We start from the raw sequence: 24,797 nt of genomic DNA on the forward strand, positions 1-24,797 counted from the left end.
AGTTCAAGCCCCACGACTGGGAAAAAAAAAATTTTTTTTTACTGCCATCAAGTAGTTGTACAATAATTTGTAATCAGTACATGAATGTTGCAAGAAAAAAATATCCAAAGTATTAACCAGGCCTTTCACTATCTAAAGAGTTAAATCTTAACCTGGCACCCATGGCTCTTGGCTATTCAGCAGGCTGTGATTTGAGGATCAAGGTTTGAAGCCAGCCCAGGCAGGAATGTCCACGAGACTTTTACCTCAATTCTTATCTCAATTAATGACCAAAAAACCCAGAAGTAGAACTGTGGCTCAAGTGTCAGAGTGATAGCCTTGAACAAGAAAGCACTGGCACCAAATTAGAAAGAAAAAAAGTTAAATCGTGGGGCTGGGAAGGTGGCTCAGTGGTAGAACTCTTGCCTTGCAAGCCTGAGGCCCTGGGTTCAATTCCTCAGCACCACATAAGCAAAAAGAAAAAAGCCGGAAGTGGCTCAAGTGGTAGAGTGCTAGCCTTGAGCTGAAGAGCTGAGGGACAGCGCCCAGGCCCAGAGTTCAGGCCCCACAACCGGACCCCCCCCCCCCAAAAAAAAAAAAGTTAAATCGTGTAGTATTGAAATGATTGTGGGATGGAGAATAAGTTTTTTAAATGAAATATATATACATACTTTTTTTTTTTTAAAGAAGCTCTTTGGGGCTGGGAATGTGGCTCAGTGGTGGAGTGCTTGCCGAGAATGCATGAAGCCCTGGGCTCGATTCCTTAGTACCACATAAACAGGAAAAGCTAGAAATAGCACTGTGGCTCAGGTGGTAGAGTGCTAGCCTTGAGCACAGAGAGGCTCAAAGACAACCCCTAGGCCCTGAGTTCAAGCCCCAGGACTGGCAAAAAGACAAAAGAAGAGAAAAAGGAGCTCTTTTATACAGCTGAAGTCAGTTTGTTTGGAGCATAAAATTATGTCATCTATTATTTGTTTGTTCCAAAAGATTTTGTATTTGAGCTGGGTGCCAGTGGCTCATGATTGTAATCCTAGCTACTTAGAGACTAAAATCTGAGAATCATGGTTCAAAGCCAGCCTGGGCAAAAAGGGCCCCATGAGACTTATATCTCCAATTATTGTGTACTGTGGCTTACTTGGTAGAGTGCTAGCCTTGAACACAGAGAGGCTCAGGGACAGCGCCTAGGCCCTGAGTTCAAGTCCCACAACTGACAAAAACAAAACTGCTCAAAAACCGGAAGTAGAGCTGTGACTCAAAGTGGTAGAGGGCTAGCCGTGAACAAAAGAGTTTAGGGACAGTGCCCACACTCTGAGTTCAAGCCCATGACCAACCAAGAAAAAAAATAAGATTTCATATTTGGCTTTTATCCCGGGGCTTGAAATCAGGGCTAGGGAGTGTCCCTGAGCTTCTTTTGCTCAAGGTTAGCGTTCTACTACTTGAGCCACAGTGCCACTTAGGCTTCTTCTGTTTATGTGTTACTGAGGAATCGAACCCAAGACTTCAAGCATGCTAGGCAAGCACTCTACTACTAAGCCAAATTCCCAGGCCTAGTAGTATACTTTTTTAAAAAATATAGTTTTTTTTAAAGTAAAACTTACACACAGTGATTTACATGCACAGATCTGTAATTGCATGTGTTATGATAAAGATATACACCAGCATGACCTAAACCTCAATCAAAACACAGAATACTTACCAGAAATTTCCCTCACACTCTTTCTAAGTTAGTCCCCACCTCTACAGACAGCCACTCTTCAAGTTTCTACATCATTTTGCCTGTCATACACTATATGTGAATCATACAGTATTCACCCACCTCTCCTTCCTTCCTTCCTTCTTCCTTCCTTCCTCCCTCTCCTTCTTTCTTTCCTTCCCTCCTTCCTTTCTCTCTCCTTCCCTCCTTCCTTCTTCCCTTCCTAAGATGGGATTTTTGCTATGTAGGGCTTGCCTCAAACTCAAAGATCCTTCTTTAGCTTCCAGAATGCTAAGATTTTACAGGCATTTACAACCATACTTCCTTTTCTATCTGTCTTGTTTTCTATATATACAATAAAAGTCTAGTTTTAGATAATTTTAAAATTATTTAGTCATTTCAGGTTTTTCAGAAGGGTCAAGTTTCACATTATAAAGGAAAAAGAAACAGTAGAGTTTACTTTCTCCTCATTTGCCACTTGAATAATAATAGATCAGTTCATGAGCTACTCAGCTCTGGCTGGCTATGAGCTTGTGAACCTCCTGCCTCAGCTCTCCGTAGTGCTGGGATTGCAATTATGTGTCGCCATGCCTGGCATGTGGAATGTAAAAAGTACTATATATTAAGCAGAATTTTCAGAATCAGATCACATTGAAATCCTAATTTAATTTCAGAAAATAAAATACATACCTAGGTTGTAGCAAAAACCTACATGTTTCCATTCATTGTTAGTCCTACTCCATTTTCCTCTCTGGATTTCCTGCTTGGCTGGCAAATTATGAAGAATATTCTTTTTGCTCTGTTGAGAAGTCCAATTCCAAATGACCTGAAAGAGCTTTCCTTATTGCCTAAACAGTCTGAAAAATGACTGAGACTTGTCTGTTCCCAGAGTCCAGCTTATGCCAGCTAGACTTTGGTTAAATACACTTATTAGAATAGCCCTTCCATCCTTAATTGGTTCCACATAATGAAATACTGTCTTTATTTCTTCATACTTTACAAGTTGACAGAGTGCCAGAATGTCTATTGCGATAAGTTTTAGCAGAATAAACCTGAGTCAGATTGACTCTTAAGTTAAAATTTCTATGATCAAAGGCCACTATAACTGCCAACTTCACTTCTGAAGTTGAAAGTTCATTGCTTTATTACACTTTTCTCCCCTCCCCCTCCTTCAAATGAAAAGAATACCTTTTTCCTGGATAATTTGTTATTATTCCAGAGAGTTAGTTTATTACTTTAATAATTTGAAAGCTTGGAAGCATTTAGTTAATGATAACTCCATGTTGATAATTATGAAACTTTATATTTTTTAACCATTCATATGAGATTTGATTATATAAAGAATATAAAAGATTGTTTTCTATCCCTGATTTGATTTCCAAGTAATTTCAGCTTTTTTCAGAAATTACTTCAAAGCTAATGAAAACAGAATTTTGTTCTAATTTTTTTTCTGATGCTGAATATTTAACCTAGTGCCTAACACTGCTAAGCATGCACTCTACCACTAAGTTGGGGGTTTTTTGTTTTGTTTTTTCAGCTGTGGGACTTGAACTCAGGGCCTAGGTGCTGTCCCTGGTCCTCTGTGTACTCAAGGCTAGTGTACTATCAAGTGAGCTTCAGGATACATTAATTGGAGACAAGAGTCTCATGGAGACTTTTCTGCCCAGGCTGTCTTCGAACTGTGATCCTCAGATCTCAGCCTCCTGAGTAGCTAGGATTATATGCATGAGCCACCAGCTCCCAGTTTTGTTTGTTGGTTTTTTGTTTCTTTGTCGGTAGTGGGGGCTGAACTCTGGGTCTGGACGCTGTCCCTCAGCTCTTCAGCTCAAGGCTAGCGCTCTACTACTTGAGCCACAGCGCCACTTCCAGCTTTTTTTCTGCTTATGTGGTACTGAGGAATTAAACCCAGGGCCTCATACATGCAAGGCAAGCATGTTACCATTGATCCACCTTCCCAGCCCCTTGTTATGGTTTTTTAAATATTTATTTCATAAATATAGCTAACTAAACAAATCTTAGGAGAAAATAAAAAGATAAAAAAGAAAGGTCAGGCTGGGCACCAGTGGCAGGAGGCTGAGATCTGAGGATCACGCGGTTCAAAGCCAGCCTGGGCAGGAAAGTCTGTGAGACTCTTATCTCCAATAAACCACTAGAAAACTGGAAGTGGCGCTGTGGCTCAAGCCGTAGAGCACTAGCCTTGAGCTGAAGAGCGCAGGGACAGCACCCAAGCCCAGAGTTCAAGCCCCAAGACCAACTAAAAAAAAAAAAAAGGAAAGAAGGAAGGGTCTTCTTTGCCTTTCAGAAGTATTTACTGCTTAGGTAAATTTCCGATATTAGGTAACAGTGGCAGTTTTAAACATGAATGGTTTTCAGAATCAAGCTGTTCGGCTCTGGTACAAAGTCTAATATTCTACCCAAGAATTCTAGGAAACTCATAGCCATCTCTTTCTCAAAAGAAAGATGTGACAAGAACTGTCTCAGCCCTGCTTCTTTGCCTAGTTTAGACTGGCCCATAAGGTTCTCAAATATTTACGCATTGATTTCTTGCCAACTTCATCAGTAAAAGTATAAATTTTCTATTTTACATGTCACAAAAGTTAAATAGACATTAATATGTTTATTGAGGAATGCAAAAAATCATTGCGGAATGAAGCCATGGCTTTCAGAAGATTCCCTATGGGGTGGTAACTCCATAAGAACCACATACTTGCTGGGCGCCTGTGGCTCACGCCTGTAATCCTAGCTACTCAGGAGGCTGAGATCTGAGGATCCCGGTTAAAAGCCAGCCCAAGCAGGAAAGTCCGTGAGACTCATATCTCCAATAAACCACTTGAAAACTGGACGTGGGGCTGTGGCTTAAGTGGTAGAGCATCTGCCTTGAGCTGAAGAGCTGAGGGACTGCACCCAAGCCCAGAGTTTAAGCCCCACGACCAACCAAAAAAAAAAAACTACATACTTAGCTGGTCGCTGGTGGCTCACACCTGTAATCCTAGATCCTCAGGAAGCTGAGATCTAAGGATGAGTTCAAAGCCAGCCTAAGCAGGAAAGTTTATGAGACTATTTATTTTCAATTAACCACCAAAAAGCCAAAAGTAGAGCTGTGGCTCAGGTGGCAGATAGAGCATTAGCCTTGAGCTAAAAAGGTCAGGGACAGCATCCAGGCCTTGAGTTCAAGCCCCAGGACTGGCACCAAATATACATATACATACAGAGAGACAGAGAGAGAGAGAGAGAGAGAGAGAGAGAGAGAGAGAGAGAGAGAGAGAGCGTGCATGCAAACAAGCACAATGCTTAGCAATACTTAGCAAATACTTGGGTTTTTTTAAGTTTTATTTTTTTGGGGGGTCTGGCCGTGGGGCCTGAACTGTGGGCCTGGGCACTGTCCCTCAGCTCTTCAGCTCAAGGCTAGCACTCTACCACTTGAGCCACAGCGCCATTTCCACCTTTTTTCTTTTTTGCTTATGTGGTGCTGAGGAATCGAGCCCAGGGCCTCATGCATGCAAGGCAAGCACTCTACCACTGAGCCAACTTCCCAGCCCTGGGTCAGCTTCTTAATTGCCCATGTGCAGTGAGGATATATACTATATTGTTGAAATGACCTTGGGTATCTCCATCTAGTATTAAGCTACCTTAAACACTTCATATACTACATATACAGAACATTATTTGTTGTCATTCCTAGGGGAAGTAACACCAGGACTATCTCAAGTGGAATATGCACTTCGAAGACACAAACTAATGTCTCTGATCCATAAGGAAACCCAAGGACAGAGTGGAACAGACCACACAGTGGTTGTGCTTTCCAGCCCTACATACTACATGAGCAATGATATCCCCTACACTTTCCACCAAGACAACAACTTCCTGTACTTGTGCGGATTCCAAGAGCCTGATAGCATTCTGGTCCTTCAGAGCCTCCCTGGCAAGCAGTTACCATGCCATAAGGCCATGCTTTTTGTGCCTGGGAGAGACCCCAGTCGAGAACTTTGGGATGGTCCACGATCTGGCACAGATGGAACAATAGCCCTAACTGGAGTGGACGAAGCCTACACACGAGAGGAATTTCAACACCTACTGCCAAAACTGAAAGGTAACACATGGGAGCAAGTCAAAGCTTAGGCGAACTTGGGATTTAGACCTTAATTGCCTGGATAGCTTTTGATTTCCTAAAATAATCATAGCAGTTTGTTATTTGTGGTGAAATAAAAACCTGGGAAATCTTATTTCCCATGTGTAGTGAGATTTAGCATAATCTGATGATCTTGTATGCCCATATTAAGCTGTGACAGAGATCTGTCTTTCCTAGAAAATTGAGCTACTTCAAACATTTTACCTATACAATTGCTAAATCTTCACTAAATTTTTCATTCACAGAGACAAGTTAACCATTCTAGCTTGAAACTGGGGGATATTGAAGGAAGGGATGACATTGTCCAAATTTTACTCATGCCAGGTGCTGGTGATCACACCTGTAATCTTAGCCACTCAGGAGGCAATCTGAGGATCCATGTTGGAAGCAAGCCCCAGCAGGAACATCTGAGACACTTATCTCTACTAAACTACAAAAAAAAAGACAGAAGTATGGGCTGGGAAGGTGGCTCAGTGGTAGAGCGCTTGCCTTGCATGCATGAGGCCCTGGGTTCGATTCCTCAGCACCACATAAGCAAAAAAAAAAAAAAAAAAGCCGGAAGTGGCACTGTGGCTCAAGTGGTAGAGCGCTAGCCTTGAGCTGAAGAGCTGAGGGACAGCACCTAGGCCCAGAGTTCAGGCCCCACAACCGGACCCAAAAAAAAAGTCTCAAAAAAAAAAAGACAGAAGCCGGGCGCTGGTGGCTCACACCTGTAATCCTAGCTACTCAGGAGGCTGAGATCTGAGGATCGCGGTTCAAAGCCAGCCCGGGCAGGAAAGACCGTGAGACTCCTATCTCCAATAAACCACCAGAAAACCGGAAGTGGTGCTGTAGCTCGCCTTGAGCTGAAGACAGAGCCCAGGCCCAGAGTTCAAGCCCCGCGACCGACAAAAAAAAAAAAAAAAAAAGACAGAAGTAGAGCTGTGGCTCTAGTGGTAGAGCACTAGCCTGTGCAAAAGAAGCTCAAGGGCAGCACCCACCAGGCCCTGAGTTCAAGCCCCAGGGTTAGCACCAAAAAAAAAAAAAAAAAAAAATTGTACTTATTATCTGAGTTATGAAATGGTGACCTCTCTGTACAACACCTTAATAACAATGAAATTATATTCAAAACAAAAAAAAACATTCTTGCTTTGGAGCCCAGGATAGCCTCAAACTTGAGATCCTTCTGTCCCAACTTCCCAAATGCTGAGATTATGTGTGTACATATAACCACCACACTTGTACCTGATCTGATAATTTCCTTCTAATGTAAAAAATGACATGAAAGCTGGGCGCTGGTGGCTCACGCCTGTAATCCTAGCTACTCAGGAGGCTGAGATCTGAGGATCGCGGTTCAAAGCCAGCCCGGGCAGGAGAGACCATGAGACTCCTATCTCCAAAAAACCACCAGAAAACCGGAAGTGGCGCTGTAGCTCAAGTGGTAGAGCGCTCGCCTTGAGCTGAAGAGCTGAGGGACAGCACCCAGGCCCAGAGTTCAAGCCCCACGGCCGACCAAAAAAAAAAAAAAAAAAAAAAAATGACATGAGCCATTTTTCAAGAATATTGATCAAGCTATTGACTTTGACCACTATTTCTTACCTTAATTATTATGCCATATTGCCTTTCTTTTATTTACATACTTGTTAAAACTGGTGCCAGCTCTATTAACACAGAAAATAGAATAAACTTTTTTTCGCTGGTCGTGGGGCCTGAACTCTGGGCCTGGTGCTGTCCCTAAACTCTTCAGCTCAAGGCTAGCACTCTACCACTTGAGCCACAGCACCACTTGCGGCTTTTTCTGCATATGTGGTGCTGAGGAATTGAACCCAGGGCCTCATGCATGCAAGGCAAGCACTCTACCACTGAGCCACCTTCCCAGCCCTAGAATAAACTTTTATGCCCTGCAAAAGTAGTTTTTCCAGGCTGGGAAGGTGGCTCAAGTGGTAGAGTACTAGCTTTGAGCTGAAGAGCTGAGGGACAGCGCCCAGGCCCAGAGTTCAGGCCCCATGACTGACCCAAAAAAAAAGGAAAAAAAAAAAGAAAAAAGTTTTTCCTGTAAAAAAGGTGGACTAGGGGCTGGGAAGGTGGCTCAGTGGTAGAGCGCTTGCCTTGCATGCATGAGGCCCTGGGTTCGATTCCTCAGCACCACATAAGCAAAATGAAAAAAGCCAGAAGTGGCGCTGTGGCTCAAGTGGTAGAGCGCTAGCCTTGAGCTGAAGAGCTGAGGGACAGCGCACAGGCCCAGAGTTCAGGCCCCACGACCGGACCCAAAAAAAAAAAAAGGTGGACTAAGGCATGAGAACAAATCAACTGCCATACAAGCACCATAATTTTCCAACATTTTAAATGGATGCACTATGTCATCTGCATCAGAGTTATTTGGTGATGTATATTGGTGCTAGAAATATTTAATACATGTTGGGAAATGTAAAAATAAAGATTTTTCAAGTGACTCATATACACAGTAAGTTGTTAGCTTTCAAATAGTTTCTTAATATTCCTGTGAAATTTTAATCACTCAATGTTTTGGAATTACTATCTTGCATCTTTGCCTATGATGTCCTGAATGGAAGCCCTTCTATGTATACTCCTCACATAGCTGGGAAGACAGGCACACAGCACACACCAAGTTTGTTTCTGTAGGGCTTTTTTGTTTTTGATTTTTGTTTTTTTGTCCCAGCCCCGGGGCTTGAACTCAGGGCCTGGTCACTGTACCTGAGCTTTTTTGCTCAAGGCTAGTATTCTACCACTTGAGCTACAGTGCCATTTCTTGCTTTTTTGGTAGATAAAGAGTCTCGTGGGCTTTTCTGCCCAGACTGGCTTCAAACCATGATCCTTAAGTCTCTTGAGAAATAGGATCATAGGCATGTGCCCAGCCACACCCAGTTTTTTTTTTTTTGGTTCAGTTGGGGGTTTTGTATAATTTTTACTATAGCTAGCCTTGAACCATGATCCTTGTGAGTACCTAGAATCACAGGCATTTGTGTGTAATACTTAGGTAATACTTCTAAAAGTCAATAATGATGAAAGAAAGCAGTAATTGAATTTTAGCTCTGTCATTTTATTATAAGAACATTGAAAATTTTAGGCAGAAAATTTTTATATTCAGTCTCAGAATATCTAGCCATTTTGATTAGTCTTGCTAGTGATTTATGGTCAAACTTACCAGTTGTTGCAGACTTGAGAAAGTTTTCCTCAGCCCTTTAGTGTTCCACAGGTTTTACAGTGTTGACTTGGTCAAGTTACACTTAGAGTTGATATTTCTTATTGCTTTTAGGTTTTTTTTTGTGTTTGTTTTCAGTTTGGGGTTTGGATTTGGCTCTCCTCCTGCCCCCACCCTCTCTGGGGATGAAACCTAGGACCTCATAAAAGCAAATGTTCTGCCATTGCGCTCTTAGATTGTTGTTTTCCCTTTATTGCATTCTTTGGTGCTGGTGGAACCCAGGGCCTCAGGAGTGCTAAGCATGTATTCTACCACTGAGCTATACCTCCAGCCTCTTTTAGTTTCTTTTGTGTGTGTGTGGTGATAACTGAGATTTGAACTCAGGGTCTCACACTTGGTATGTAGGTGCTCTGTCACTTGAGCCATGCTTCCAGCCCTAAAATTATATTTTGACTTCTTATACTAGCTGAGAACAACACTGTTTGGTATGATTGGATGAAGCCTTCTCATGCACAGCTCCATGATGACTACATGCAGCATCTAACTGAGGCCAAATCCAGGAGTAAGAATAAGGTTCGGGGTATCCAGCAGCTAATACAGCGCCTCCGGCTCATCAAATCTCCTGCAGAAATTAAGAGAATGCAGATTGCTGGGAAGTTGACTTCACAGGTATGACTCTAGTTGAAAAAGTTTTCCCAAATTAAAAAAGTCATAAAGTTCCTAAGGTTCAGTAGGCCCCTTGAGGTATTGTAGTAACGTCACAAGCTAATGAGCATCTAGCTTCTACTTCCATATGATTAGTAACATATGTAGAGATTCAGTACCTTACAAGGCAAAGTAAATCTGTCTTCTTGATTTTTGTTTTTGGTTTTGGTTTTTTTTTTTGGGGGTCCGGTTGTGGGGCCTGAACTCTGAGCCTGGGCGGTGTCCCTCAGCTCTTCAGCTCAAGGCTAGCGCTCTACCTCTTGAGCCACAGCTCCACTTCTGGCTTTTTTCTTTTAGCTTATGTGGTGCTGAGGAATCGAACCCAGGGCCTCATGCATGCAAGGCAAGCACTCTACCGCTGAGCCACCTTCCCAGCCCTCTTCTTGGTTTTTGTATGTGTGTTTTTGTTTTGTTTTTGTTTTGTGGGTCATGGGGCCTGAACTCTGGGCCTGGGCACTGTCCCTCAGCTCTTCAGCTTAAGGCTGGCGCTCTACCACTTGAGACACGGCACTACTTCTGGCTTTTTCTGTTTATATGGTGCTGAGGAATCGAACCCAGGACCTCATGCATGCAAGGCAAAGCACTCTACCACTGAGCCACCTTCTCAGCCCAAATCTGTATTCTTTTAAAATGGATCTTTTATTCAGCATTCTTAGTTTGTCCTTGAAACAACATAAATTGAGTCATTTTATTCTCATTCCTTTAGGTAACTGCACTAACAGTGACAGTTAAATAAGAGTTTAATTGCTAAAGACTCAAAGGACCCAAAATAACAGTGCTTAATCGAATTTATTACATGTTACACATGCTCCTGAGGACAGTGGAATTATATCCCAGTAAACCCATCATAAATTGAAAATGTTTTTTATCACAAATGCATTTAATCTGGGTGCCAGTTCATTCATTATGCCTATAATCTTAGCAACTCAGGAGACTGAGATCTGAAGATTGTAGTTCAAAGCCAGCCCAGGCAAGAAAGTCTCTCTTTTTTTTTTTTTTTTTTTTTGCCGGTTGTGGGGCCTGAACTCTGGCCTGGGTGCTGTCTCTCAGCTCTCCAGCTCAAGGCTAGCGCTCTACCACTTGAGCAACAGCGCCACTTGCGGCTTTTTCTGCATATGTGGTGCTGAGGAATTGAACCCAGGGCCTCATGCATGCAAGGCAAGCACTCTACCACTGAGCCACCTTCCCAGCCCCAAGAAAGTCTCTTATCTCCAATTAACTACTTGAAATCTGGAAGTGACATTGTGGCTCAAAGTGGTAGAATGTTAGCCTTGAGCTGAAGAGCTCAGGGACCGCCCAGGCCCAGAATTCAAGCCCCACAACTGGGCAAGGGCAGAGAGGGGGGTCATAAGCGGGCCACCAATGGCTCACCCCTGTAATCCTAGAGACTCAGGACATTAAGATCTGAGAATCAGGGGCTGGGAAGGTGGCTCAGTGGTAGTGCGCTTTTGCCTTGCATGCCTGAGGGCCTGGGTTCGATTCCTCAGCACCACATAAGCAAAAAGAAAAAAGCCAGAAGTGGCGCTGTGCCTCAAGTGGTAGAGCACTAGCCTTGAGCTGAAGAGCTGAGGGACAGCGCCCAGGCCCAGAGTTCAGGCCCCACAACCGGACCAAAAAAAAAAAAAAAGACCTGAGAATAATCATGGGTCAAAGCCAGCTGGGGCAGGAAAGTCTGTGAGACTCTTTTTTTTTTTTTTGTCGGTCGTGGGGCTTGAACTCTGGGCCTGGGCGCTGTCCCTCAGCTCTTCAGCTCAAGGCAAGCGCTCTACCACTTGAGCTACAGCGCCACTTCTGGTTTTCTGGTGGTTTATTGGAGATAGGAGTCTCACGGTCTTTCCTGCCCGGGCTGGCTTTGAACCGAGATCCTCAGATCTCAGCCTCCTGAGTAGTTAGGATTACAGGCGTGAGCCACCAGCACCCGGCGATCTGTGAGACTCTTATCTCCATTTAAGCACCAGAAAATTAGAAGTGGTGCTATAGCTCAAAGGGATAGAACGGGCTGGGAAGGTGGCTCAGTGGTAGAGCACATGCCTTGCATGCCTTAGGCCCTGGGTTCAATTCCTCAGCACCACATAAACAAAAAGAAAAAAGGAGGAAGTGGCACTGTGGCTCAAGTGGTAGACCGCTAGCCTTGAGCTGAAGAGCTGAGGTACGGCGCCCAGGCCCAGAGTTCAGGCCCCACGACCAGACCAAAAAAAAAAAAAAAAGGGTAGAACACTAGTCTTGGGCCAAAGAACTTAGGAACAATGTCCAGGCCCTGAGGATTACAGGTATGAGCCACCAGCACTTGGCTTAATTGCCCATTTCTAAAGGTTGGTTTGAACAGAACCTTAATACAAATCCTCCATCTGGTCTCAAACTCAGTGTCCTGAGTGCTGGGTGGGATTACAAGTATGTGCCACTATTCCCAGCCTATCTCCGAGTATGTATGGTAGAACCTACTCCGAATCAGTTTTAGCAAACAGCTTCTCTGTGAACTGGTAAGTACATACCACACTCACCCCAGTACTATTCAAAGCCAGAGATGTTCCTCCTTGATCCAGAATTCTCAGAAAACAGTAAACTAAGAGCTCATATAGATACTATATAGAATAATCTAGAAAATGGCTCTTTTTTCTTTTTTGCCAATCCTGGGGCTTGTGCTCAGGGCCTGGGCACTGTCTCTGAGCTTCTTTGGCTCAAGATTAGCAGTCTACCACTTGAGCCACAGTGCCACTTCTGGCTTTTTCTGTTTATGTGGTACTGAGGAATCGAACGCAGGGCTTCATACATGTTAGGCAAGCACTCTACCACTAAGTCACATTCCCAGCCCTTCTTTTCTTAACTAAATAACTCCTTACTTCCATAATTTCTTACCTTCTAATATGGACTTGACACATAAATATTAATTACTGTTGTAGTTAGTCTTACAGGATTAGCTAATTCATCAGAAATGATAACAACCAGTTGAGGGCATGAGTAGCTCACACCTGTAACCTTACCTACTCGGGAATCTAAGATCTAAGGATTCTAGTTTGAAGCTATACTGGACAGACAAATTCAAGAAATGCTTATCCTTATCTTCACTTAGCCATGAAAAAGACTAAAGTAGAGGTGAGCTTCAAGTAGTGATGCTCCAGCCTTGACCCAAAAATATGAGTCCCTGAATTCAAGTTTAAGTTCTGGCACAAAAAAACAAAACAAATTATAGCAGCTAGATTCTTTTGATTAGAGCTCCATCTGTTGACCATAGAGAGGAGCTCCATCTGAAGTGATACTGAGTTTCATATTTTTGTTTGTTTTGTGTTGATACTAGGGCTTGCACTCAGGCTCAGAGCTTACTTTGAAACTGTCACTACAGGTGGTATTTAGTCAACCTGCCCCAACAATTTTTTTTTTGTCTGATCGGGGTCCTGAACTCTGGGTCTGGGCACTGTCCTTCAGCTCTTTAGCTCAAGGCTAGCGCTCTACCACTTGAGCCATAGCACCACTTCCGGCTTTTTTTCTTTTTGCTTATGTGGTACTGAGGAATCGAACCTAGGGCCTCATGCATGCAAGGCAAGCACTCTACCACTGAGCCACCTTCCCAGCCCCTGAGCCACCTTCCCAGCCCCTGCCCCAAGAATTTATATTTCCTTTCTAGTTCCATTATTCTAATTCCTAAATTTTTTGGAATCCACTAATTTCAAAATAAATGCAACTTCAAGCAAAATATGGCTTGGTTCATTGGTTTATTTTGCTATCAGAAGCATTTTTTTCTGTCAAAATAATGCTTTAGCTATGTTTTAGTTTAGAATGGGTCAAGTGTGAGAAAGATAAATAAAGAAGAGAAATTTAAGCCGGGCTCTGATGGCTCATGCCTATAATCCTAGCTTTTGAGGAGGCTGAGATCTGAGGATCACAGTTCAAAACCAGCCCGAGCAGGAAAGTCCGTGAGACTCTTATCTCCAATAAATCATAGAAAACTGGAAGTGGCACTGTGGCTCAAGTAGTAGAGCACTCGCCTTGAGCTGAAAAGCGCAAGGACAGCGCCCAAGCCTAGAGTTCAAGCCCCACCACCGACAAAAAAAAAAAGGAAAAAATAAGTTATGTGTGCTAGGACAACCAAATGCCCACATGCAGAAAAATGAAATTGTATCCCTATCTCATACCATATATGAAAAGTAACTCAAATTGAATTAATGACCTAACTTAAGAGCTAAAAAGCTGAGTGACAGTGCCTCATACTTGGAATCCTAGCTACTTAGGAGGCTGAGATCTGAGTATCTCCATTTGAAGCCAGCTTGGGCAGGAAAATCCATGAAACTTTTATCTCCAATAAACTACTCAAAAAAAAAAAAAAAAAAACAGAAACAGCATTGTGGTTCAAGTGGAAGAACATTATCCTTGAGCATAAAGAGTCTCAAGGACAGAACCCAGACTTTGAGTTCAAGCCCTAGGACCAGGAAAAAAAAAAGTTTCCAGTGAATTTTTAGTTGTCATACCAAATTCATAGGCAACAAAAGAACACCTTTATACAAATTTGAAAATTGTACATGAAAGATACTGTCAAGAAAGTTGAAAAAAGAAAAGTACAGAATGGGAGAAAACTATGTATCATATATATAATAAAGGTCTAATATCAGAATATCAAAAGGCCGCATCTAATTCAACCACAGAAAGACAACTAAATTTATTAAATGAGTATTTCTCCAAAGAGACACCCATTGTCCAACATCATGAGTCTTTAGGAAAACAAAAAGCAAAAAAGAATCTTTGGAAGGGTTGGAAGAGGGTACAGAACTCGAGGGAGAAAGGTGCAAAGTGCAGCAGTGGAGCTCGCTGGACACTGATGAAAGCGAACTTACAACTCGTGGGTGGAGACGCAAGGGAGGGACTGGGAATGAAAGAACAGAAGACACTACGAAAGGAAATGTATTCATTACCTGACTTGTGTAAATGTAATCCCTCTGAATATCACCACTATAATAACAATAAATTAATTATTTAAAAAACTGCCTATATGAAAGACTATAAATTTCATATACAACAACCAAAAAAACACCTCAAAACCACAATGAGATACCACATTTCACCCACTGAAGAAGTTATTTCAAATAATAATAGGGCTGTGAATGTGGCCAAGATATGAGGATTGTGGTTCAAAGCCAGCCAGGGCAGGAAAAGTCTGTGAGACTCCTATCTCCAATAAACCGCTTAGAAAACCAGAAGTGGTGCTGTGGCTCAAGTGGTTGAACACCAGGCTTGAGCTGAAGAGCTAAGGGACAGCATCCAGGTCCAGAGTTCAAGCACCACAACCGACCAAAAAAAAAAAGAGAGAGAGAGAAATTGAAACCTTTGTACTTTCTATGGGAATGTGAAATGATTCAGTGATTCAGCCATAAGGTAGAAAAGGCCAGATAGCTGGGCGCTGGTGGCTCATGCCCGTAATCCTAGCTACTCAGGAGGCTGAGATCTAAGGATTGTGGTTCAAAGCCAGCCCGGGCAGGAGAGACCGTGAGACTTCTATCTCCAATAAACCACCAGAAAACCGGAAGTGGCGCTGTAGCTCAAGTGGTAGAGCGCTCGCCTTGAGCTGAAGAGCTGAGGGACAGCGCCCAGGCCCAGAGTTCAAGCCCCACAACCAACCAAAAAAAAGAAAAAAAGAAAAGGCCAGGTAAGGTGGTATAACCTGCAGGATTAGAAGCTCGTAGTGAGCCCTCATCTCAAATCATCATCAATCATCAAATGCATAGAAAGGGGTTGTCATCTACGTTGGCATACTATTCAGTTCTAGGAAAGAATGAAACACTAATATGGGTGAGCCTTGAAGTCAGTGGGCTGAGTGAGAGATTTCAGATATAAAATTCTACATCCTGAATTAATCTACATCCTGTATGATTGTATATGTAATGGCCAGATCACACAAATCCATAGAGACCAGGAAGATAAACACCAGGGGGTAAAGATGCAGGAAAATGGGAATTAAGATATGGAGTTAGAGCTGGGAAAGTGGCTCAGTGGTACAGTGCTTGTCTTGCATGCCTGAGGCCCTGGGTTCGATTCCTCAGCACCACACAAGTAGATAAAAGCCCGAAGTGGCACTGTGGCTCAAGTGGTAGAGCACTAACCTTGAGCTGAAGAGCTGAAGGACAGAGTTCAGGCCCCACAATTGGCCAAAAATAAATAAATAAATAAAAGATATGGAGTTTAGATGCCTTCTAATATTCTGAGTTCTAAAGCCAGATACACTAAAGTGGCAGCTAAACAGCATTCAGAAGTTTATTTGTGCATGCCTCTAATCCAGTATTCAGGAAGCTGAGGTAGAAGGATTGTTGAGTACCAAGACCTTGTCTCCAAACCCCAAAAATTAAAAGAAAATTATAATTATCATCCAGGCATTGGTGGCTCACCTCATAATCCTAGCTACTCAAGAGGCTGAGGTCTGAGGATTGTGGTTTAAAGCCAGCCCTGACAGGACAGTCTGTGAGGCTTTTTTTTTTTTTTCCCTGATCCTGGGGCTTGAACCTGGGGCTTGGACACTGTCCCTGCTCCTTTTGCTCAGGCTAGTGCTCTACCATTTGAGCCACAGCCACAGCTTTTTCTCTGATTAATTGGAGATAAGAGTCTCACAGAGGCTGGGAAGGTAGCTCAGTGGTAGAGCGCTTGCCTTGCATGCATGGGGCCCTGGTTTCCATTCTTCAGCATCACATAAGGAAAAAGAAAAAAGCCAGAAGTGGTACGGACAGCGCCCAGACCCAGAGTCTCACAGACTTTCCTGCCTGGGCTGGCTTTGAACCAAGATCCTCCTATCTCAGCCTCCTGAGTAGGTAGGATTATAAGCATGAATCACCAGAACCCGGCTGAGAGACTCTGTTGTTGTGGTTGTGGTTGTGGTTGTGGTTGGGGGCTTGAAATTGGCCTAGGCACTGTCCCTCAGCTCTTCAGCCCAAGGCTAGCATTCTACTACTTTAGCCATAGTGCCACCTCCGGCATTTTCTGCTTATGTGGTGCTGAGGAGTTGAACCCAGGGCCTCATGCGTGCAAGGCAAACACTCTACCACTGAGCCACCTTCCCAGCTGCCGAGATACTCTTATCTCCACTACACTACCAAAGCCAGAAGTAGAGCTGTGGCTCAAAGTTAGTGGAGCACAAAGGAGTTCAGGGACAGTACCCAGATAGTGAGTTAAAGTTAGAGGATGAGCACCAAAAGAAAAAAAAAAAGTTACTAATATGAGGATATAGAACCTCCTACCTATTCCACAATCTCAACTGCAAGGGTAGTATAGGTAGGAGAATGAATTTTTAAAAAGATAATCCAATAAATCAAAAAAGGGCCAGTAGTGTGCCTCTCATTTCTTGCGCAGCAAAAGTGAGGATCTGATTCAAGTTCCAGGACCAACAAAAAAACAGAAAAACACATTGGTGTGATTATCATGCAGAATTAGTAAACATATTATTAGAGACCAGTGGTTCTCAGTTAGAGAAATATTTTCTTCCCTAGGGGACATTTTGGCAATGTGTGGTGGTCACAATTGCAGGATGCCACTGACATTCTGAATTAAACAGGACTATAGCCCACCAGAAAGAATTATCTGTCCCTAAATCTCAGAAATACTGAGTTTGGGAGCCCCTGCTACATAGACCAGACCACTCAGTCTGTAATTTCATATACTCAAGCTATAAAAGCATCTCATTAAATAAATGGAAAGTTTGTGTCTTAGTCAGAAAGTGACTTATTTCCAAACAGTTCTCCTGGAGGATAGAAAATATATGATAAAGGTGGCAGCAGGTTGTATCTGGACCCGTTCTTTGTGGATGGTGTCATCTAGGGTCTTACATGGCGGGAGGGATGGGAAGAAGGAATGCTGTTCCCTGTTGGCTGGAAAGGGCTGACCTCACTTTCTCCAGCCCTTGGGGGGGAGGGGGGGAGTTCACACACATCATGCTCACTAGCCCTGGGGCTTGAAATCAGCTTTTTTTGCTCAAGACTAGTGCTCTGCCACTTTGAGCCATAACACCACTTCTGGCTTTTTGGTGGATAATTAGAGATCAGAGTCTCAGAGACTTTCCTTCAAACCACAGTCCTCAGGTCTCAGCCTTCTGAATAACTAGGAGTACAGGCGTGAGCCACCAACACCTAGCTATCTCCAATACTTTTTAAAAGTTGCTTATCCCATCCATGAGGGCATAGACCTCACTCCTGAATTTGTTCCCAACAGGCCTAGACTACAGTGGAGATAAAGTTTGAACAGGAGGTTTGCATGGAACATGAAACAGTTTCAGCCATAGCATAGCACTTCCCACGTGCTTTATTCTAGTATGACATGTATTTTGAGTGGAAAAATGAGATGCGAATTCTATCGTCAGTCAAATATTCTGGAGAACAATATTCTGTCCCTCCTTCCAGTCAAAATAATTTGTATTATACTCATTTAGTTACAACTTCAGGTTAACAAAGCTGGGTGGAAGTGTTATTTGAATTCCAGTATTAGTTGAATGTTGGAGTATGCAACATAGTTAAAATGAATATTTGGTCCTCCCTTTCTCTTCAGGCTTTCATAGAGACCATGTTTGCCAGCAAAGCCCCTGTGGAGGAAGCCTTTCTTTATGCTAAGGTGAGCCTCAGATCATGGAGAGGGTCTTGCTGGGGAAGAATGTGATTTCATTGGTTTACAGCATATTTTCAACAATCAGGTTTTCATTCTATTAGAGGATTCAGGTCTCAGAGGTTACCGGCATTTATTAGATTAATCTAAAACATGCAGAATTAGTTAGAGGAAGAAAACCACGAAAGACAGCTGATGAAGAAGGAAAGATTCAATGTGTGAAATATTAATAAATCTGAAACTTTCATTTAATATAAAGGTCGTGCATGGGTACTAGCAGTGGAACTATTACTGGAGCACAATGAATTTAGCTATTTGAAAAGCTAATTTAGGAAGCAGACATCAACAGATCTTGATTTGAGATCAGGCCCAGACAGAACGTTCACAAGATTACATTTCAGCCAATAGTTGTCATCCCAAGATAAGGGGCTGGGCCCGGTGAATCATACCTGTAACTCCAGTGACAAAGGGAAGCACACGGGACCACAATGCTGGCTGGCCTGTGCATGAAGCAAAATCTCACCTCAAAAATAACCAATGAGCCGGGCACCGATGGCTCACGCCTGTCATCCTAGCTACTCAGGAGGCTGAGATCTGAGGATCATGGTTCAAAGCCAGCCCCGGCAGGAAAGTCCATGAGACTCTTATCTCCAATAAACCACTAGAAAACCGAAAGTGGTGCTATGGCTCAAGCGGTAGAGCGCTCACCTTGAGCTGAAGAGCACAGGAACAGCACCCAAGCCCAGAGTTCAAGCCCCATGACCGACCAAAGAAAGAAAAATAACCAATGATTCTGGAGTAATTAGTATGTTATTTTATATGATAATTCCCTATGCAGCCTTGCTTAATTTCCTCAGGTTTATACTGTTATTAAAAGCATATTGTGAGCCAGTGGTTCATACCCATAATCCTAGCTACTTAAGAGGCTAAGATCTGAATATAAAGGTTCAAAGCCAGGCAGGAAAGTCCATGAGACTCTTACCTCTAGTCAACCACTAGAAAACTGGAAGTGGCCCAGAATGCTAGCCTTGAGTGAAAAAGCTCATGGACAGGATCCAGGCTCTGAGTTCAAGTCCCACAACCAACAGAAAATAATATAACAAAAACAAAAAGTATAATATGCAGGGCTGGGAAGGTGGCTCAGTGGTAGAGCACTTGCCTTGCATGCATGATGAGGTCCTGGGTTCGATTCCTCAGCACCACATAAGCAGGAAAAGCTGGAAGTGGAGCTATGGCTCAAGTGGTAGAGTGCTAGCCTTGAGCTGAAGAGCTGAGGGACAGTGTCCAGGCACAGAGTTCAGGCCCCACGACCAAACCCAAAAAAAAAAAATTTTTTTTTTTAATTAAAAAAATAAAAAGTATACTAGAATGGGTCAAGTGGTAGAGGGCCTACTGAACAAGCATGAGGCCCTGAGTCCAACCCCACTTCTACCCCCTTACCAAAAGTAAATATAAGCCATATTTAGCTTAAGCAGGAAATACAGAGAACTCAAAAGAAAAGGGATTTAATGATAAGGCTAACTGGTAATAGAAGAGTATGCATAGAATAGATTGTAGTACATAGGTGAGAGTTGTAGAAAATGGGATGAAGTTGCAGCATGAAGAGTTTGGGAAATGTGATGACTGACTCTGCAGTGATGACTAACAGTAAGCTCTAGTATCAGGGACAGGCCATGCAAGACAGCCTGGGCTGAGCAGCCCCACAGAAATCCAAAATTTTCTCAGACCTTTTTGTTTTTCAGTTTGAATTTGAATGCCGGACTCGAGGCGCAGACATCCTAGCCTACCCACCTGTGGTTGCTGGTGGTAATCGCTCAAACACTTTGCATTACGTGAAAAATAATCAACTCATCAAGGTATATAAAATGCCCTGCTTTGCTGCTTCCAAAAAGTCCAAATGCCCTAAGAGAAACCAGCGTCTACAAATGAACCACCATTTAAAAAACACTTCCGCCAGCTGATCATGCCTGTAATCCTAGCTACACAGGAGGATGAGATCTAAGGATCCCAGTTCAGTCAGCCCAGTCAGTCAGTAAAGTCCATGAGACTCTTTATCTCCAATTAACCACCAAAAAGCCAGAAGTGTAGCTCATGTAGTAGAGTACTAGCCTTGGGCAAAAAAGCTCAGAGACAGTATCTAGTTGCTGAGTTCAAGTCCCGGGAACAGCACACACACACACACACACACACGCCAAAAAAAAGCCAGGCACTGGTGGCTCATGCCTGTAATCCAACTTTTTTTTTTTTTTTGGTCAGTTGTGGGGTCTGAACTCTGGGCCTGGGCGCTGTCCCTCAGCTCTTCAGCTCAAGACTAGCACTTTACCACTTGAGCCACAGCACCACTTCCAGCTTTTTTTTTTTTTCTGCTTATGTGGTGCTGAGGAATCTAACCCAGGGCCTCATACATGCAAGGCAAGTGCTCTACCACTGAGCCCCGAATCTAACAGTCTTAACCACCAGAAAACTGGAAGTGGCACTGTAGCTCAAGTAGGAGAGAGCTAGCCTTGAGCTGAAGAGCTGAGGGACAGCACCCAGAGTTCAGACCCCACGACCGACAAAAAAAAAAAAAGTTTGAGGGTGTGGCTCAAGTGGTAGCAAATGCAAGGCTCTGAGTTCAAACTCTAATAGTGTTTTTTAAAAAAAAATTAGAACTTTTGCAAACAAAATCATATTTTAGACTAGAAGAAACAATGTAGAATGGTGAGATCACCCACTTCCACCTTTCATACTTTTCTCCAGGATGGTGAAATGGTGCTTCTGGATGGAGGTTGTGAGTCTTCCTGCTATGTAAGTGACATCACACGCACCTGGCCTGTCAATGGCAGGTAGGACTTCTACTACAGAGTAACACTTGTACTGCTCCTTCTGGGTTGGTGTTAGAATATGGATATATATATACAGAATAAATTACTAAAAAAAACAACTGGGCTATTATAGGTCAGATTAACCCTCTCTGCAAAGATCCTGATTACATTCCAAACTGCTTATCATAAAACTGTTAGGTACCTAGAAACACTGAACACTCACACATTTTTGCAGGGGGGGAGGTGGGGGTCCGATTGTAGGGCCTGAACTCGGGGCCTGTGCACTGTCCCTCAGCTCTTCAGCTCAAGGCTAGCACTCTAACCACTTGAGCCATAGCACCACTTCCGGCTTTTTTTCTTTTGGCTTATGTGGTGCTGAGGAATCGAACCCAGGGCCTCATGCATGCAAGGCAAGCGCTCTACCACTGAGCCACCTTCCCAGCCCTCACACATTTTTTAAGTTAACTATGAAGTAATTTTTTCTCTTATGATTACAAAGGTAATATTTACAGAATGGTAGAATTTTTTGGTTAGGGCAGGCGCTGGTGGATTACACCTGTAATCCTGGTTTCTCAGGAGGCTGAGATCTGAGGATCAAGGTTCAAAAAAAAAAAAAATTTGTGAGACTCTCATTTCCACTAAACTACCCAAAAAAAAAAAAAAAAAAAAAAAAAACAGAAATGGATCTGTCGCTCAGGTGGTAAAGTGCTAGCCTTGAGCAAAAGAAGCTCAAGGAGCCGGGTGCCAGTGACTGATGCCTATAATCCTAGCTACTCAGGAGGCTGAGATCGGAGGATCATGGTTCAAAGACAGCCCGGGCAGGAAAGTTCGTGAAACTCTTACCTCCAATAAAAACCACCAGAAAACTGGAAGTGGGCACTGTAGCTCAAGTGGTAGAGCACTAGCCTTGAGCTGAAGAGCTGAGGGACAGCGCTCAGGCCCAGAGTTCAAGCCCCATTACTGACCAATAAGAAACCCAAAAAACTCAAGGACAGCGCCCCAGGGCCTGAGTTCAAACCTCGGTACCAGTACAAAAAAAAAAAAAAAACTCTTTGGTTGAATTAAGCCTGATAGATTTAAATACTGGAAGAATCAGAAAGATGGAGAGAAATCCTTGGAAGCCAAGGAACCACTAAAGAATCTGAGTCCCAAAAACTATATAGTACAGCCAGAAATCCTTTAGTGATCTCTAATTGGTTGGAGAGTCCTCAGGAGACTGAAAACAATACCAGCATGGAAGCTGAATAAACCTGAACAGAGATTTTTATTGCTTCCATTGAGAGCAGAGTACATAGTTTGAATCCAGGCAGGGAGGTAGGTACTGATAGCTCACATTTGTAATACTGACAAAAAAAAAAAAAGCCTAGAGACAGTATTGAAGCCCTAAATTCAAGCTCCAGTACCAGTACCCAAAAAAAAAAAAAAATTTTCACTCAGCTGTCATCCTAACTACATAGAAGGCTGAAATCAGAACTGACTGACCAGGTAGAAAAATATGCCGGGCTCCATCTCCATGGAAAGAAGCTGAGTGTGATGTTCAACACTTGTCATCCCAGCTACTCTGGGAAGTAAACAATAGGATTGCAATAGAGATTCCTGAACCAAGTCAAACCCTATCTCAAACATCTTCCTATATAAATATAATCTATCTATATGTACATATGAAGGTATAGATTATAGATACATACTACCATGCCCAGCTTTTGTTTATATTGTTATAATATTTAATGGTTATATTTTTGGAGGATACTTAACCACCTGTCTAAAATTTTCAAATTAAGGGGCTGGGAAGTTGGCTTAGTGGTAGAGCGCTTGCCTTGCATGCCTGAGGCCCTGGGTTCGATTCCCCAGCACCACATAAGCAAAAAGAAAAAAGCTGGAAATGGTGCTGTGGCTCAAGTGGTAGAGCGCTAGCCTTGAGCTGAAGAGCTGAGAGACAGCATTCAGGCCCATGACCAGACCAAAAAAATAAATAAATAAAATAAAATAAAATTTTCAAATTATAAGCTAAGTACCAGCAGCTCACACCTATAATCATAACTACTCAGGAAGCTGAGATCTGAGAATCACAGTTCAAAGCCAGCCTAGGTAAGAAAGTCTGTGAGACTCATCTATAATAAACTACTCAGAAAAAGCTGGAAGGCTGGGAAGGTGGCTCAGTGGTGGAATGCTTGCCTTGCATGCATGAGGCCCTCGGTTTGATTCCTCAGTACCACATAATCAGAAAATGCCAGAAGTGGCGCTGTGGCTCAAGTAGTAGAGCATCAGTCTATAGCACAAAGAAGCTCCGGGACAGCACCTCGGCTCTGAGTTCAAGCCCCAGGACTAGTAAAAAAAAAAATTTTTTTTTCAAATTATAAAAAGAACAGCTGGAGCCGGGCGCTGGTGTCTCACGCCTGTAATCCTAGCTACTCAGGAGGCTGAGATCTGAGGATCGCGGTTCAAAGCCAGCCCGGGCAGGAGAGACCGTGAGACTCCTATCTCCAATAAACCACCAGAAAACCGGAAGTGGCGCTGTAGCTCAAGTGGTAGAGCGCTCGCCTTGAGCTGAAGAGCTGAGGGACAGTGCCCAGGCCCAGAGTTCAAGCCCCACGACCGACAAAAAAAAAAAAAAAAAAAAAAAAAGAACAGCTGGGAATGTAGCTTAGTGATAGAGGGTTTGTCTAGCATCCATGAAGCCCTGGGTTCGATTCCTCAGTAGTACATAAACGGCCAGAAGTGAAGCAGAGTGGTAGAGGCTAACTTTGAGCACAGAGATGCTCAGGGACAGATTCTAGGTCCTGAGTTCAAACCCCAGGACCAGCCCAAAAAAAAAAAAAAAAAAAAATCATGGCCAGGCACTGGTGACTCTTACCTATAAACCAAAGAGACTGAGATATGAGAATTGTGGTTTGCAGCTAGCCTGAGCAAGAAACTATAAGACTTATTTCCAATTAAGTGCAAAAAAAAAAAAAGAAAGAAAAGAAAACGAACCCAGAAATGGAGCTGTGGCTCAACTGGTAAAGCTCAGGAGCTTTGCCCAGGCCCCGAGTTCAAGCCCCAGAATCAGCACCAAAAAAAAAAGAAGCCATCATGGTGAATTTTTTTTTTTTTTTTTTTTGATGGGGCTTGAAGCCTGGGCCTGGGCACTGTCCCTCAGCTCTTCAGCTCAAAGTCAATGCTCTACTACATGAGCCACAGCACCACTTCCAGTTTTCTGGTAGTTTATTACAGATAAGAGTCTTGAGTTTCCTGGTCTGGGAAGGTGGCTCAGTGGTAGAGCACTTGCCTTGCATTCCTGAGGCCCTGGGTTCGATTCCTCAGCACCACATAAGCAAAAAGGAAAAAGCCAGAAGTGGCGCTGTGTCTCAAGTGGTAGAGTGCTAGCCTTGAGCTAAAGAGCTGAGGGACAGCACCCAGGCCCAGAGTTCAGGCCTGCGACCAGACCCAAAAAAAAAAAAAAAAAAAAGAGTGAGTTTCCTGCCTGGGCTGGCTTTGAACCAAGATCCTCATCTCTCAGCCTCCTGAGTACCTAAGATTATAGGCATGAGCCACTAGCACCCCACTTGAACATTTTTTGGGGGGAGGGGGTCCGGTTGTGGGGCCCAAACTCTGGGCCTGGGCGCTGTCCCTCAGCTCTTAAGCTCAAGGCTTGTGCTCTACCACTTGAGCCACAGCCACTTCCAGCTTTTTTTTTCTTTTTTCTTTTTTTTTTTTTTTTTTTGCTTATGTGGTGCTGAGGAATCAAACCCAGGGCCTCATGCATGCAAGGCAAGCACTCTACCACTGAGCCACCTT

At 43.3% G+C, this 24,797-nt stretch overlaps 1 protein-coding gene across 6 annotated transcripts in view; it reads left to right on the forward strand.

Moving 5' to 3' along the window:
* Xpnpep3 (X-prolyl aminopeptidase 3) overlaps positions 1-24,797 on the forward strand; it is a 44,334-nt gene that overhangs the window by 14,173 nt on the left and 5,364 nt on the right. For 5 of the 6 annotated variants that reach the window (XM_069999610.1, XM_069999611.1, XM_069999615.1 and 2 more), the window contains exons 3-7: positions 5,355-5,762; positions 9,410-9,612; positions 18,163-18,225; positions 19,959-20,072; positions 20,956-21,041. In XM_069999610.1, the coding sequence (XP_069855711.1) occupies positions 5,355-5,762; positions 9,410-9,612; positions 18,163-18,225; positions 19,959-20,072; positions 20,956-21,041 (874 nt within the window). The remainder of the gene's footprint in view (positions 1-5,354; positions 5,763-9,409; positions 9,613-18,162; positions 18,226-19,958; positions 20,073-20,955; positions 21,042-24,797) is intronic. The other variant, XM_069999613.1, reaches the window with a different exon arrangement.

The sequence above is a fragment of the Dipodomys merriami genome, unplaced genomic scaffold (assembly GCF_024711535.1).
Source record: "Dipodomys merriami isolate MVZ:Mamm:240054 unplaced genomic scaffold, mDipMer1.0.p SCAF_55, whole genome shotgun sequence".
Classification (NCBI taxonomy): Eukaryota; Metazoa; Chordata; class Mammalia; order Rodentia; family Heteromyidae; genus Dipodomys; species Dipodomys merriami.